This window comes from Callorhinchus milii, unplaced genomic scaffold, assembly GCF_018977255.1.
Source record: "Callorhinchus milii isolate IMCB2004 unplaced genomic scaffold, IMCB_Cmil_1.0 Scaffold3, whole genome shotgun sequence".
NCBI classification, from domain to species: Eukaryota; Metazoa; Chordata; class Chondrichthyes; order Chimaeriformes; family Callorhinchidae; genus Callorhinchus; species Callorhinchus milii.
The window spans coordinates 59,680,772-59,693,728 of NW_024704744.1; the positions used below are offsets into that span (position 1 = coordinate 59,680,772).

General features: G+C 41.1%; 1 protein-coding gene across 2 annotated transcripts in view; it reads left to right on the forward strand.

The window, feature by feature from the left end:
- The window catches only part of kif26ba (kinesin family member 26Ba), a 224,465-nt gene that overhangs the window by 177,720 nt on the left and 33,788 nt on the right, over positions 1 to 12,957 (forward strand). For both annotated transcript variants that reach the window (XM_042333290.1, XM_042333291.1), the window contains exons 6-9: positions 6,911 to 7,117; positions 7,281 to 7,374; positions 10,356 to 10,618; positions 12,531 to 12,714. In XM_042333290.1, coding sequence (XP_042189224.1) covers positions 6,911 to 7,117; positions 7,281 to 7,374; positions 10,356 to 10,618; positions 12,531 to 12,714 — 748 coding nt within the window. The remainder of the gene's footprint in view (positions 1 to 6,910; positions 7,118 to 7,280; positions 7,375 to 10,355; positions 10,619 to 12,530; positions 12,715 to 12,957) is intronic.

Below are 12,957 nucleotides of genomic sequence, written 5' to 3' on the forward strand. Positions count from 1 at the left end.
CTGGACACCTAAATCTACTTCTCCACTTCTACTCTTGATTCCAGATCCACTTATATTTTGTCCACTTGCCTGTCAAACATCAAGGTCTCAATTTCTTGCAGCTTAACATGGACAAGACAGAAGCTATCCTCCTCGTCTCCCATCAGAGTCTCCTTACTGCCGCCTCTGACCTCCTCAACTTCTCTGGTTTCTCTCCAACTAACCACACCAGTACACAAACTTGACATTTGGTTCGATCCCTCTCACATCCAGTCCCTGACCATCACTGCATTATTCACGTTGTCTGCCTCCACTTCTATCTCACACAAATTGCTCCCAAAACCTTTATCAACTTTGTTGTTAGTCAATTCGCAGATTGCTTTTCCGGGGTAATAATTCCTTAAAAAAATAATAAATTTGTCACTTCAATCCATGACTTTGTGGGACACTGCTGTGAGTAATTGGCTGCCGTGATTTGCCATAAAATATGCAGTCAATTCACTTTACAATATATTCTGAGAAGTGGTTTGAGACGTCTTAAAGACGTGATAAGGCACTATATCAAATGCAAGGATTATTATCATTGTGTATGGCTCCCTCTCCATTGCATTGGAGTGCCTAGAAACTCTCAAAGTGGGGCTTGAACCTCACCTTCTAACTCAGAGACGAGGATGATAGTAATGGAGCTAGGCTCTGTTTCACCTGTGTACATTCATTGTGCACTTATATAGCAGTGGAACATCTCAAAGCACTAAGCTGAAAGAGCAGTCACTACAAAAGTACCCTCTAAATTTGGATTGAGCATCATGGCTTGAAAATGGAATTTATTTGCTGTGAAGAGTTGAGGAGGATTTAAAAGCACATCAAGTTACATAAACTGTGATGGCGGTAAGGCAGGTAAGGTGAATTGACTGGAGATCTTTCCTCTACAAGATAAACCCTTTTTAAAGGACTCCCAAGAATGTCTAGGGCAAAAGTGCCCAAAATGATTTTGCTGCAGCCACCTTTGGAGATTCATGCCACATGCGTGCCCTCTCTTTCTAAGAAAAATATTTTTGCATAAAACAAGAGGATCTTATATTCTCGGCTAATATAATAATAATAATAATAATCCTTGCATTTGATATAGCGCTTTTCACGTCGGGAGGACGTCCCAAAGCGCTTCACAGAACACACTATAAAGTGAAATGACTGTATATTTGTGGGCGAACGCGGCAGCCAATTGCGCACAGCAATGTCCCACAAACAGTCGTAGATTGAAAATGACCAATTTATTATTGTTTTTGGTTTTGGATGGATTATTATTAGGCGTGTGGAGTAATATATTGCTTAAGACTGAAAAGCAACATATAGTTTATATCACTAGTCTACTACTGAATAAACATGAACATAAAGAACGCCTAATGAAACTTTGTCTCAGTAAATATGATGAGCCTGTTTGCAACACAAAAAATCTTAACCATGAGTTGGAACCCCAATAAGTTTGCCACCACCCCCAGGGTGGCCCGACCCACACTTTGAAAACCTATGGCCGGGGGGGGCACTTTTTAATGGTATTAATGAGGTTACAGTGTTGGTCAAGCACAGCCCTCTACGCAGCCTTTTGACCAACGCAATTAAGAAGTGAAGTATAGTATAAATCAGGCATCTCATTCCTACTCGCTTCACTGTTGGAATTGATATCGCTTCACTTCCAGTAAGAATAATAATAGTTCCACACAGCACTTTATCAGGCCACTGAAACAAATCATAGGTTTTCATAGGATTTACAAAGTGGAGTGACTTTATTTGTAGGACCATGGCAGAAAATTTGTGCGCAGAAATGTCTCACAAACAGCCATGAAGTGAATGAGCAATTTTAGTGTAAACTGGACATTTATTTCTATTTAATAATAGGTTAATATTACTCTACTATGTAATTATTTTTCAGTTATATTATACTGTAAACCACCTGCAGTTTTGGTGCAAATTCTAGACTGTCCAGCACCTTGGGTATTGCTTGTATTGCTTGTATGATAAACACACAGAGGATAAGATATTCTGCTCCATGGATTCCATGCAGTGAGGGACTTGAAGTGGTCTTAATATTATTTTCAGCAAGATAGGAATTGGACGGACTGGAAAAATGACCTCCAGTCCATCTGGCTGCCTCTTTTTCGAACACTATTCTTCCCTATCTTACATTTCATCTTCCCGTACCCTTTGATGACAAAAAAAATCCAATATCCTCCACATGCTACCAACATATCTGTCTCCACCTTTTTTCTAGGGAAATTGTTCTTCATACTAACTTTCTCTGAGTAAAGTAATTATTTATTCACTCTGTCCCTTTTGAATTGTGGCCCTGTTGATCATATTGAATAAGTTATAGGGAGTCTAGGTTGTCTCTACATTTTAAGATCAGGAATACTGCAATAAAATCATCCCACAGTTCTCTCTTCTTCAGTGTAAACTTTCCCAACTCCAGGAATCTCTGCACACCTCAATTGTCCAATTCATTTTATTTGAAATAACCTTTGTTGTATTTTCTGAAGTGCAAGTCTGTCATTATTGTAGTATTAATCCCAGAACTATATACAATGCACCAAGCAGGACCTCAACCAATGCTTTGCACAACCTCATTAATATGCTCTAAATTTATGCTCTATCTCTCCAGCTACAAACTTATTCAGCTTTGTTTAATTCATGTAATTAATTTGACACTACATTCCAAATAAATGTTTTACAATTTGAAAACTTCCAAGTTAATTTTACATTGATCGAGTTATTTCTAATTTAAAACTTCATTACAAATTCTTATAAGTGAGCGGGGAAAATGTTCATCAAACTTACCAAATGGATCAGGATAGCATTTAATCTCACAGCAGCTAAATTGTTACACGAAGAACACGGAGCAGAATAACCCTATCTGCCCATGTGTTTAGTTTGCATGCAGCAATCCTCAAATCATTATCTAAAGAGTGAATGGGATTGTGATATAAAATTGCTGTGCTGGACTTGCTCATGTGACTTTTGCAAATCCAATCTTGACACAATCATGTATGGCACTACAATAATTTTGATTTGCTGGTCAGATTAGCTGCTGTGTTTGCCTATGTAACAACATTCACTTAATTTCTATCAATTATACTTTGCAAAGTGCTTTGAGATGTTTGTTTTTGCTTAAAAGGTGATATATAAATGCAAGTTATTATCTCAAAATGGCCTCAACATGTGGAGTCTGTGTATTTTCTCTTGTCTGTGCTGCTTTCTCATGGATGGAGCAGCTGGACTCTATGAACTGGACACAGTGTGACTTTCTTTCTAGATTGTGCACAAGAGTGCAAAATGAGAGAGACATTTTTACAATGTTTCAGGAGGCTTTTATTATGGAGGAAGTCCCAGACGAGCAGAATAAGTAACTGCAAGCCAGCTACAAAGACCTCATTCATTTAAGTTGTCAGAGGAGACTTATTTCATATTGAATCCTAAGACTGCTGCTGCTCGCCCCTGGGCTTTTAGGCAAAGTGGTAATATGGTGTTGCATCTCTGCTTCCTTTTCAATTTTTTTCTCACCATGTCTTCTCCAATTTCCTTTTACATTTACAATGGGGCATATTGTAGAGGGAGTTTTGCTCTGTATTTACTTAGGAACACAGAAACATAGGAACTGCTGGACGATAAAAGACCAATGTCCATCCCGTCCACCGTCAACGATCCTGGTATTCGCGTGTTACACTCATGGATAGTTCTCTTGACGTGAAAGGCGCGATACAAATGTAATTTTGTTTGTTAATTGTTGGTAGCTTCCTCTTTTTTGAACAAGATCCAAGAGAGGTTTGGATGAAGAAAGCTGTTTGGCTCATTTGATCTTGACCTTCCGCAATACTTTTTGAGGGAGATGGTAATAGTGGGGTATAGGTGACAGGGAATAGGAGGTGCAGGGGCTATGTGCAGTACAAGCATGGGCACAAACCAATTGGGTGAAATGGACTGTTTTTGTTGGTTTCACTCGATATAACATCCACTGTTCCATCCTCCCAACACAACATCAAGCTGCTTTTTAGATCAAGCAATCTTACTTCAACTTCCCTCTCTGTAACCTGTTCCAGGTTGTTAATTCCCCTTTGGGTAAAGAAACAAATGACAAAACGGGGTATGAGGAAAGAGCAGGTCGGTGATGATTATAGCAACTAACTTCAGTGGAAGAGCTACACCAATGTAGGCTTGATGGACCAAATGGCTTTTGTGTGGCAGTTTGTATGAGACTTTAAGTTAAAGAAAAATCTTAAATGATGGAAATCTAAAACAGAAACTAAGCAGAATAGGCACACGGGAGATCAAACATCACCTGAAAGAGAAACAGACCGTAAGCATGGTCGAGCAGGAAGTCTTCAGTTGTAATCTAACAGAGGGGAAGGAGGGGCAAGACGGGGGGATTGATGGGGTGATTTCCAAAGCTTCAGGGCGTAGTGGCTTCCAGCGCAAGAGGCAATAAGAACGGGTGGGGAGCAAACAGTTGATGTTACTGATCTCTTTAAACTATCAGGAGAATTGTCTGTGTGCAGCGCCACCAACTTATGAAACTTTCTTTAAAAGGCTCTGTCATTTAATATTTCATGGTCACAACTGACTGCAAACATTGAACTAAGAATTGAATTGAGTAGATAGAAACTGCCTCTCATGCCTCAGTGCCTGCATGCCCTTTTCCCTTCATTCAGACATCACATTTCTATACTAATCCGTTGTAATTAAATAGCTTAGAAGATACCAGCTACAATTAACAAGCCCACTCATGCTTACTGCCAGAAGCACCACTGCTGGCCATGATTACTCTGATTTATAACAGCGTCAACTCGTAACGCTCACTGTTAAATATAATAGGCTCTTTTTGTCAGTCCTCCAAGTTCAAGGAGCGTTACAGAGCCTCTTTTGAGAGCAAGTTAGTTGTGCTTCTGAAGAATTCACCATTAGGAGAATCTCCACAAGATTCAAATTCGCTATTTTATCCACTGTAAACTTGCTGTAACTTGACAAGCCCGACCAATGACACAAATCTCTTGCTAAATAATCTCTCTGTACTATAATAATAATAATAATAATAATCCTTGCGTTTGATATAGCGCTTTTCACGTCGGGAGGACGTCCCAAAGCGCTTCACGGAACACACTGTAAAGTGAATTGACTGTATATTTGTGGGTGAACGCGGCAGCCAATTGCGCACAGCAATGTCCCACAAACAGTCGTAGATTGAAAATGACCAATTTATTATTGTTTTTGGTTTTGGAGGGATTATTATTAGGCTCTGTGTGGAGTAAGGAAACTTGCCCAAGGTTTTGCCCTCTGCCTGGAATTGAACTCAGGTCTCTCACTTGCAAAGCGAGTGCTCTAACCACTGAGCTACAGGACTCCACAATGACTACTTGTGAGGTGAATGACCTCTTTTCCGTAACATTTAATTCATTTATTGAGAGCACACAGGCAACTGTGAGTAGGAGCTTTGTGGCTCACAATTTCTGGCATGCTTTTAATCGCAGTGGAAGCTTGAGTGAAATGTAAAATGTTTCATTTTATTAGTACCGTACTTTGTACTTTGCTATGCTTTGCTACATTTTTGAAATAACAGATTACAAGAGCTGACTGTGTACATCTGGGCTGTAAAATGTACCATGCAGAAAAAAACACTGTTCACTTTCAAGCAGCCACCAAATTAAAGGATTCAGGAATTATTCCAGTGGTGTTGTTGATCTGTTCATGTTTGTATGCCCAGCCAGAGACAAAATAGTGAAAGAAAATGGATTTAAATTGATCCTCAAAAAATAGATCACTTCAGTTTGTCTTCAACTCGATGGAGTGTCAGCATGACTTGTGCCTCTGAATCAAGAGTCCAGCTTAGGATTTTGAACTCACATCGTCTTAAGATGACACTCCAATGTAGTCCTTTGGAATGAGGCATTAAACCAAGGTCACTCATTCCATAGCTGTTTCTAGGACATGGCTTTGGGCAAATTGGCTTTTGTGTTCTCCCACAGATCGCACAGTCACTACACCTTACAGTAAAACCTGTGAAACACTTTGAGATGTCCTCCTGACTTGAAAAGCAATTATTAATTGATCAAATGCAAGTATTATTATTCATTTGTTTCATTGCTACAATCCATAAACTCAATCCTGATTTGTGTCAAAGTTCTCTTCCCACTCATTTGTGGAGTCCTGTAGCTCAGTGGTTAGAGCACTCGCTTTGCAAGTGAGAGACCTGAGTTCAATTCCAGGCAGAGGGCGAAACCTTGGGCAAGTTTCCTTACTCCACACGCCTAATAATAATCCCTCCAAAACCAAAAACAATAATTAAATTGGTCATTTTCAATCTACGACTGTTTGTGGGACATTGCTGTGCGCAATTGGCTGCCGCGTTCGCCCACAAATATACAGTCAATTCAATTTACAGTGTGTTCTGTGAAGCGCTTTGGGACGTCCTCCTGACGTGAAAAGCGCTATATCAAATGCAAGGATTATTATTATTATTATTATTATTATTCTCCTATGTCTCCGCCATTCAGCACACAGAGACACAAGCAGATGAACGTGTATTCAGTTACTCTTTGGATGTGATGAAATGTCACATCAATTCGATATGCAAACAAACAGTCGGCAGCAGGTCAGTTAGCTGGCTCTGCCCTCCCCACTTCAGTCCAATCACAGCAGTCACTGGCACGTTTGTTTTGAGGTGTAAATAATCTGAGGGAAAACAGAGCTCTGGGTTCTGGAAGCCAGATGTGCACCCCTTTTGCCAAGACCTAGGGGTGGTGGGGGGAGGGGAGTAAGAAGAAACATGTTGTTGAATGAAAGGCTCTCCTGTACTTTATTGAAGCAAATTAAAAAAAAACGTGTAAAGCTCTAGCCCTTATCCGGTTCTAATATGTAGCATTCTTTCCTCTCTCTCTGCTGACAGGTGAAGGTCATGCTGCGAATCTGCCAGGCTTCAGTTGGGGATATGTCTGAGTCCAGCTGTTTCTTTAAAGTTGATCCTCGTAAAAAGCAAATTACTTTATACGATCCATCGATTAATGGGCTCCAAAATTCCTCACAGAAAAGAGGCGGCCTGGTACCACCAAAGATGTTTGCTTTTGATGCTGTCTTCCCACAGGATTCCTCACAGGTTTGTGGCAGTTCAGCGAAGTCTGTTTAATTGTGGGTAAGATAGCCGTTTCTAATGTTGTGTTATACTCAATCACACAGCACATACTTTCTTGCAGCATTTGGTTTCGGGTGCTTTTGTTTTTCTCCATCCATCAAACTAACTCTTCTTGTTTTTATAACAGGCTGAAGTATGCGCAGGGACGGTAGCGGAAGTCATCCAATCTGTAGTGAATGGCGCAGATGGCTGTGTGTTCTGTTTTGGCCATGCCAAGCTAGGTTAGTGCTAGCTTTCATTACAGTTAATTACTGTGTTAGATAAACAGTTACATGCACACAGCCCGGGGATTAAACTGTCCACAATTAATAGTCGGCTGAGATGAAACTCTCTCTCTCTCTCTCCCTTTGCCCAGGACATGATCGTGAGAGCGATTTTCTTGGGACCTTTAAAACTAATTCATTTTCAGGTTAATTGCTATAATTGATGTGATCGTTGCAGGCGGTGCTCGATGGCAACTAAACAAACCTTTACAGAATTGGGCTTTCTCTATTAGAGCAGGGTCAACAAGACACCACAGAGCCTTTTCCGATTGGTTAATCCCGATCCTCCTCCTTCCTCCCCTGCCCTCCACCCTTCCCAATCCCGACCCCAGCTCGTGTCCGAAACACTGAATGTCCAGCGCCTTGGGAAGTCCTCCTGACATGAAAGGCGCTATACAAATGTTAATTTTGTTGTTGTTGTTAATTTGCACAATAAATAGAACTTGAAGGAAACTATTTTAACTTTCCAAATAAAAACATAAATAAAATATTTGTTAGTCCATGCCACTCGCATTAGTGCTGTTAGTCCAGTTCAATGGATTTACTCAAAGCAATATTTTGTATTTGTGGTTATATCTGCAGTAAATGCCTGGTTCTGAAATTAGTTACCCACAGTAATGGATGGTTACGACCTTTGTTACCTACAGTAATGCATGGATATGGACTGAGATATTAATGTAACATATGTCTATAAAATAGACTTCCCTGTAATAATGTGCATCAATGAAAGGTAAAAGAAGATAGACATCGAAATCTGAAGATATAATGTGTACAATCATTTGTGGGTGAAAATTATCATAGGAAGAGTATTTGCTCTCCTTTGTGTCCAGTACTTGAGGGACTAGTTGTGGTTGAACAATCCCTCCGATATCCAGAGAATGGTTTCTCCTGCAAGCACATTCTTGTTTTCTTAAGAAAAACTACAAATGTTTTTTTTGGCTTGAATTCTAGCCATTAGACCAGCCTTTTAACTTTTGTTTTTTTGTAGTTGTATAATTATTTTAGGCCATTATCTGGCAAAGAAGCACCAAACCTGCACTCTCCCCAGGCTTGATTTATGATTTTTCAGATCGATCCGATGCCAAATATTTGTTTGACGTGCTTATTGGATCATCTATTAATAAATAATAATACAGCTTGCATTTGATATAGCACCTTATCGCATTGTCAAAATGTCTAAAAGCACTGTAAATTTGTAAATAAATATGTATTTGTAAATAAATAAATGCTTAATAACCCCAAATCCTAATAAAGTTTGCAGGAACTTGTCTAGCTCCTTTTTGAGTACCTTTACATATGGTTCCACCACGTGTGTTAGTTTCTTCCTTATGCCTACCCCCATCTTACTGAAACTTTATTTGGAGGGAGGAGGTGTGCTGCATTATTGAAGATGTCATTCTGATGAAATGTTAAACCGCAGTTCTGTCTGCTTGTTCAGGTGGACGTGTTCGAAAAGAGAAGGGCGTTTCTCCCAGTGTCCTGGCCAACAATCCCCCAGATAAAATTGGTCGTTCACTGCATGGCTGTTTTAGTGGGACGTTGCTGTATGCAAATTGGTTGAGACGTTCTCCCAGAAGAATGAACACAGCCACACCACTTTACATTATATCATGTGAAGTGTTTTGAGACATCTTGTTGATGTGAGAAAGTACTACATCCAATCAGGGATTATTATTATAACAAATTCTCCTACACTGACCACAGAACTCTGAGATAAATATTATTTTCATATCATTCTTTTCTCGATTTACAATACTGTATCGCACTTGAAAATAAATATTGTGAATTAAGGTCACGAAAATTATTGAAGGTCCAGTTGACAGAGAAATATTCCACCCCTTTCCTCCTAGGCAGTATGTAATGTATTTTGTTTTATTGTATTCTATTATATAACTGTCATCCACCAGAAACAATTCTCTGCTTTATTCAAAACCTTGCAATTTCGAGTCCCACAAGCGATTTCTATTCTGCAGTAATAGCATTAAATCTTTCCCAACAAACTTTCATTTGATAGTTTAATCAGTGAGCATATATGAATGCATCCAGAATTTTCTGCCAGCCCTTCTGTTCACAATTTGAGTGAAGCCCAAGTACTGATAGCTTAGCACTGGCTCCATTGGAGAATACCATGTTACACAGTATCAGCAAGATCTAGTTACTGACCCAACTGTTAGGATTCAGTGGATTTGCTGTTAGTTTCTCAGGGACAGAGGGAGCAGAAACTTTTTAAATTGGATGGGGTAAATGTCCTCATCTTTGACCTGGGCAGCAGCACCTTTGAGGTGTCCATCTGCACCATCGAAGATGTTTGAGGTGAAATTGACTGCTGGAGACTCCCGCCTGCCATAGGCGGCAGAAGCTTTTTATGATGGGGCGGATGAGGGAGACTTAAACATACTTCAGTCCCCATTCCCTCAAAGTTTTCATGGGGTGGTTGGTGGTTGGTGGGGAATGCTCTAACCAATACGCTACAGGACTCCACACTTACAAAATACAGTGAATCCACTTTACAGTGAAGTGCCTTGAGACGAATCAGCAATGTGATATGGCACTATATAAATGCAAGGATCATTATTTTTATTGTTACGTCTCTCTCAGTGACTGCTGTTATCAGTCTAAAACTGAACAAGAGTTGAAATGTGTGATGCTTTTGACTGGAAGGCAACGCACTGTACAAAGCTCTCTGAATCATCCCTGAATGAAACTCAGAGCACTGGGAGGACATTCCAGCACTCAATCACAGGGAACAATTGCATATTTGGCTTTTGCAACAGACTGTAGTTCTAAATAATTGTTCTGAGGGTAAATGCACTTCTTTCTGTTTTGAGGCAATGCACTCGAATAAAAATTGTACAAGCTTATAAATTTGTATTGGAAGCTGTCAGTCTGTCACACGTTCCAATTTAAATTCAAAGTGGTTTCATTTTGTGCAATGACAGGAAAGTCATATACCATGATTGGGAAAGATGACTCCATGCAGAATCTCGGCATAATCCCTTGTGCTATCTCGTGGCTCTTCAAACTGATAAATGAGAGGAAGGAGAAGACAGGAGCTCGGTTCTCCGTGCGAGTGTCTGCAGTCGAGGTCTGGGGGAAGGAAGAAAACCTGAAAGACTTGCTGTCCGAGGTCGCTACAGGCAGTCTGCAGGATGGTCAGTCGCCTGGAGTTTACCTGTGTGAGGACCCAATCTGTGGCATGCAGGTACTTTTCCTGTTCTCTCGCTGTTTCCTCCAACAGGGAAAACATGAGGACAAAAAAGGTTTTTTAAAAGAAAAGCTAAGAATGACAGGATGGAGACAGATCAATTTCCTGGCAGTTTTTTGACATGAATGAACAGGCTTTCTAGGAATGCCTACCTTGAACAAGTTTTGCTCTTTTGACGAAAGGTCATGGACCCAAAACGTTGATCCAACTTTCCTTTCTGCATAGATGCTGCCTGACCTGCTGAGTGCTCTCAGCGATCTCTGTTTTGTTTTCAAATTTCCAGCGGCTACAGTATTTTGCATTTTATTTAGGCCTTTTTTCTTTTTATGTGTTCCTTCCCAGTTTTTATTCCTGCTTTCCTGAGTGATACTGATGAACAGCTTGCATCACCCAATGTCAGCCAACCTCTCCACAATCACTGGATGATGATCAGGAACATCTGCATCATCCCCCCCCCACCACCCGCTACCCCACCCCCCCCACCAGCTCAGCACATAACCTGGGATGTTTTTGGTCAGAATGACCATGCTTTGCCCACAAAATACTCTCAATTCACTTTGAGTATAGCCTGTGAAGCACTTTGAGACGTGATAAGACACCATATCAAATATTATTATTATTGATTCTTGGTTTATTGGACACTGGACATTGCCTTTACCAATCTAGCCATCACAGCAGGTAGCAGGAAGTTTATTACCTAGAGTTCATCTTAACATCCACCGTGATAACCTGATTATAGCACGAGTTACTTCGCTGAAGTGTGCTTCAGTGCAGTGTCAGTACTGCCCATTAGCACTTTGGGGTGTAAAATGTGTTATGTGCTAATTAGCACATTGTGGAATAATCCTAGCGATGTCCAGCAATCTGACAACACAGGCATTGCAGTCTCTATGATATTCCCAGTGATCCCACAGTGCTCACCCCCTGGCTGTCCTCTTGCGCGCCTGTTCTCTTCAATGGAAGAATCCTCGGTGATGTGTTATTAACTGGGATCCAGCTGTCTCCCAGACTCATTCCCTGAGGAGCTCATCTAGATGTTATTCCAACATTGTGCACTTAATGCAGACTGTCAGGGCTGAAATGCTCCTCATTGCCTGAAGTAAGAGGCAAGCCGCATGGCACAGTTTAATGCATTGTGTTTGGTAAATGGAATTCCTTTTTCCTGTCTGCTAAACATTCTTGGATTAGACACTGATCTACCTCCTTGAGGATGCAGCTTTTCTCTCAGTCGTTCAGGCTCCCTATGAAACGCAATAGGCTGCCGTGATGCTAAGATGGTGCCTTTGGTTTGTGGTCACATTTTAATTCCTGATGATTTCTCTGAAGAAAGGGAGAAATGGTCCTGTGGGCATTATCGGAGCTGCTCAATTCACCAACTGGGTTTGCCTGATCTCTCCATGTTCCCCATCTTTTGCTGCCGGTACCCATGCAGCAAAGGTGTACTGACAAGTGTAGCCTTTGCTTAATCAGCTTGCTACTGGCATTTCTGCCTAATGACAGATTATGACGAAAAGCACCAAAGAAATGGACAGAGCTGGTAACACCCCATTACTTCGTAAAGCTTACACTGTAAAACATACCTCACAATGAGAGTGAAGAGGACAGAGTGAGGGAGGAGAGGACAGTGTGTAAGTGAAGCTGGTGTTAAGGAAGCCTGGTACACAGCATTAGACTTGGACCTCTAGAATATCAAGGTGTCTGGCACGTTACGAAGTGCCCTGTAAAGGTCCTCCCACCACACTGAAGGCAGATGTTCTGTTCATCAGATAGCTGGTGAGGTTTGGGTCGACAGCTGCTGGAAGGTGTTTACTCAGCATCCTGATTAGAGATGCTTAGCAAAGCAGCTTCTCGATTACTATTAAAAGCTGTGCTGCAGTTAATGACCACCCATCGTATTGTTGTTTTTCAGCTCCAGAACCAGAGCGAGCTGCGAGCGCCGACAGCAGAGAAAGCAGCGTTCTTCCTGGATGCCGCCATTGCCTCCCGTCGCAGCAGCCAGTCAGACTGTGATGAGGAGGAGCTGCGAAATTCCCACATGCTCTTCACTTTGCACATATACCAGTACCGGATGGAGAAGAGCGGCAAAGGCGGAAGTGAGTTGTGCTCTCGTTTGACCTGCATAAGGTCTCATTGAGGTTTATGCAACTCACGTAATAGACCCCATTCTTCGCTGATAGATGAATGCTGTCCATTGAAGTTTGAATGAGGCGACTGTATGGCTTGTGTAAGCTGGGGTCGGAGTAACAGTTTCACTAAGATTTGGCAGGGGGTGGAGGGATTTGTCTCGCTTTGTTCTCAGGTTTAGAGCAGTTTGGCAAAATTGCTCCGTCTTGAGT